The 4074-nt window shown below is 35.1% G+C and overlaps 1 protein-coding gene across 1 annotated transcript; it reads left to right on the top strand.

Annotated features, from left to right (window-relative positions):
• The first annotated feature begins 621 nt into the window (after positions 1 to 621).
• Positions 622 to 2110, top strand: LOC104233046 (zinc finger protein ZAT10-like). The gene has a single exon (XM_009786353.2). The coding sequence runs from the start codon at positions 1059 to 1061 to the stop codon at positions 1926 to 1928; it is 870 nt and encodes a 289-aa protein (XP_009784655.1). The 5' UTR covers positions 622 to 1058; the 3' UTR covers positions 1929 to 2110.
• Positions 2111 to 4074: the final 1964 nt, after the last annotated feature.

The raw sequence follows: 4074 nt of genomic DNA on the forward strand, positions 1-4074 counted from the left end.
CTCTTTAATTGCATTTTTGCGCGAAAATAACCGACCGATTTCGGTCGATTTTGTTACCGACTGAAATCGGTCGATTTTTTAAAATGACTGGCTGAAATAACCGACCGAATTCGGTCGATTTTTTGAATATTAATCTTAATTTATTTTATATGAAAAATAGACCAAAGTTGGTCGGTTTCTTAAAAAATAAATTTTGCGGGACGTCAAAATAGTTTCCTGCATATTTACGTAAAAAAAAAAAACAAGCAAAATTGGTTGATTTCATAAAAAAAATTTAAAAAATAAAATATTTTAAAATACCGACCGACTTCGATCGATTTTTTGACCGACCGAAGTCGATCGGTTTGTCGCGGTAGATTTAAGCCGAATTTCTAGCAGTGGAGTGAAGATTGTTCAGATATAAAGAATTCCACTTCCAACTAGTAAATCAAGAGACGAGTAACATAAAATTAAATAATGAGAGAAACAGTGCTGATTTTCCAGATATTGTAAAAAATATTTTGTTTAAATGAATAGAAAGTCATAAACCTTGTTTTATTTGGGGAGCCACCTCTATTACTAGTAGGAGTATATTTTTACTTTTGACGGGGGAAAAGTAAGTCGCTGAAAAAGCTGAATCATAGCATAACTGGGAAAAAGCCCAATCGTTCCTTTCCACCACTCCCTACTCTTGGTGTTAATTCTTGACCCCTACTTCACTACTTCCATTCCCCAACTCATCTCCAGACGTGTAAACTCCACCTTCCAGCTCTCCTAAACCTAAAAGAAAAAGGTAAAATATACTATTACTCGATCACGTTTTCTACATATAAATTCTATCTGTGTTGTTATTATCATACACATATATATCCTAGCTATAACCTGTACACAACTCCTCCACCGCCATTCCTTAACGCAACTTCCAACTTCCCCATCACTCCCTTTCTTTTTAATATAATATATACAAAACTTCTCTTTAGTCCTTTACTCACTCACTCAACTCTTATTCACTTTTCCCGTTTCCTTCTTCCTCCTCATCGTATTTTCTCCTGAATTTGATCACACAACAAGAACAAGTTATGGCTCTTGAAGCTTTGAATTCACCAACAAAAGAACCAACTCCTACTACACCACCCATCTGTGAACAGGTCAATTTGGATTCTAGTACCAAGAGAAAACGTTCGAAACGTCCTCACAATGAAATCCAACCAACTGAAGAGGAGTTTCTTGCCCTCTGTCTTATCATGCTCGCAAGATCAGGCGGCGGCCGCACAAATTCTACTCATCATGATACTACTGCTGCTGTCCAACAACAGAAGAAACAAATTGCCAATGACCCACTACCACGACAAGATCAAGAAGCATTAATAGAGCAACATTCTTACAAGTGTAGCGTATGTAACAAGTCTTTCGCTTCTTATCAAGCACTTGGTGGGCATAAAGCAAGCCACCGTAATAAACACTCCACTACTACTGCCACCACCGTTTCAGATGATAATTATACATCAACTTCTTTAAACCCTAGTGGTCGTTCTCACGAGTGCTCTATATGCCACAAGTATTTTCCTACTGGTCAAGCTTTGGGTGGCCATAAACGCCGCCACTACGAAGGCAAGATTATTGGTGGTGGTGGTGGTAGCCGTGAAGCCGGTGGTAGCCACACCGTGATATCGTCGGAAGCCGGTGGTAGCCACACCCTGATATCGTCGGAAGCCGGTGGTATCCACACCCTGATATCGTCAGAAGCCGGTAGTAGCCACACCGTGATATCGTCGGAAGCCGGTGGCTCAGCCCGGACAGTGAGAGACTTTGACCTGAATCTGCCGCCGCCCCCAGAATTTTCTTTGGGACTGACCGTTGACTGCGAAGGGAAAAGTCAACTTTCCAGCGAGCAAGAAGTAGAAAGCCCTATGCCTACTAAGAAACCGCGTTTATTTTTTTTGGATTGATGAGAATTAGTTAAATTGTTAGAAAAAATAGTAAATTGATTTACTGTGATCCTTTATTTTATTTTATTTTTTTTGAGAAAAAGAAACTATAGTTTTACCTACTTGATTTAGGACACTGTTTGTTGGAGAGAGTACGCCATTCTTGTTGAACTTCGTTATTGGTTATTCATTTGTTCAGTTAGATCATTGACACTTGCATACAGAATTACTGGAATAATTTTATTGCTCTACTGGCCTTTGTTTGTTAGTTGAATGTTCTGACTAGAAAAGAGTACGATTTACGGTATTAATTTTTTATTGGTTTCTGAATTTGTGTATCTGTATTTAACAAAAAATATAAAATTGCTGTATTTAATTTAACGTTCATACACTGATAGCATATGACTTTTTACTCAATATATGTCTCTTGACTTCTTGTAGTAAGTAACTTACGGATATAGTCAATGAGGTATCGGACATCCGGTGAAAACAAAAAAAATAACTTACGTTATTTTCTAATTTATTACCTTCACTCTTTTATGAGCGATTGTTATGCAATAAGTTTTTTAAGTCTATTACAAAATTAAATTTGTTTTATATTATTAGTGATTTTATAAGTTAATTAAAGCGATTTTGAAATTATATATGTAAAAAACTATGTCCCTTTTGAGACCAAAAAAAAAAAAAACTAATTGAAATTATTCCAAGCTTATATATATGTTTTGTAAGGTCCAATTGAGAGACGGTGGACGTGAAGGGTGGCGGTGCATGCAATTTCACGATGTAAAAGTGCTATCCATATGGGTATGGTTGCCTCATGTGGAGTTTTTGTCCAAATCCACGTTCTATATCAATTTATTATCATTAGCAATATGTAAAAAACTGTGGGGCTTGCCCCTTATGTTATGTTTAATCACATGTTTTCTAGCCAAAAATATGAGAGAGAAAAAGAATTATTCCTTTTTATTGACATTTTCATGATAAGGAGCCATATATGTATTAGGAGGTATCCATTTCAGTTACAAGACCAACGTTCTTATGAAAAGTGTTGTATATTAATTATAATTTCCCAAATCAGTCTATATATGTGCAGTGTATATCAGCATTTGCTATGGCCAAAACTATTGTCTGTTCAAGTCATTTTAGTTGAATAGTTTTTATTCGAAAGTATAAATCAAAGCTAAGTATGCATCCATCAAAAGAGATTAATGGGTGCATTAGTGCTTCCTCTTAGTAACACTTCTGAATGTGGCTCTGATGTAACAAAATGTACCAATGGAGTAATAATTTAAGATAACTAGCTTGTTGATTAATTATTTTTAAAAAGTATGTATGTATGTAATATAAAACAACTTGTTTTTTTTTTCTCTTGACAACTTGGTGAAACTGAAAAGATAATACGAACTTTTTTCACTTCAGTACATTTGACCAGTATAGCAAGTTCTTTTCTTTTTTTTTTCTTTAAAATTATTGTATAACATTTGATTGAAGCGTTACTTGTTATTGTGGATTAAGTACTGAACCATCCTATGGATCCAGTAAGACATAAACTCAAACTGAAAATAATTACTAGGAGAAGTGGAAGAAGAGCAGCAAAAGTTTAGTGGTTGAGCATGAAGTGTGTATGCAATAAATAATACGTTTATTTAGTGTTGTTTTGTCAAAAAAAAAAAAAAAAAAAAAAAAAAAAGTAGCAAGGCTACGTGCAGACAGTGCAGCAAGCCAGCGTCAAAAAATAAAGTGGAAGTTTTATTCTTGAGTAGCACAATACGCTGTCTTGAATTTCTTTATATTGCTATTAATTTAAGGAGTAGAAGTAATCCTTTATGATTGATAAGTGATGGGATATATTCTTTTGTTCTTTGAGTTGTCAACTAATTATGTTGCCTAATCTGCTTTCCTTTGCTGGACTATGCGGCGTGGTGTTCATTGCCTAGGTGATTAACTATGTGTTAAGAGTGTTGGCTTTGTAATGACTCAAGATTAGGGGGAATTGTAGCCACATGCTAGGAGCCATATTACACTTTATATTCTTTAAGTGCGTGAAATACACATGTCTTTTTTTTGGTTGGAAAGATAGGCAATATTATAACATAACAAATATTTACATAAGTTTAGAGTCTTGGATGCATACACGGCATCCGTTGTACAAAGATAGAGTTAGATT

The sequence above is a fragment of the Nicotiana sylvestris genome, chromosome 11 (genome assembly GCF_000393655.2).
Source record: "Nicotiana sylvestris chromosome 11, ASM39365v2, whole genome shotgun sequence".
NCBI classification, from domain to species: Eukaryota; Viridiplantae; Streptophyta; class Magnoliopsida; order Solanales; family Solanaceae; genus Nicotiana; species Nicotiana sylvestris.

Coding starts and splice junctions, on each gene's coding strand:
- LOC104233046 (XM_009786353.2), top strand. CDS start 1,059: ATGGCTCTTGAAGCTTTGAATTCACCAACAAAAGAACCAACTCCTACT.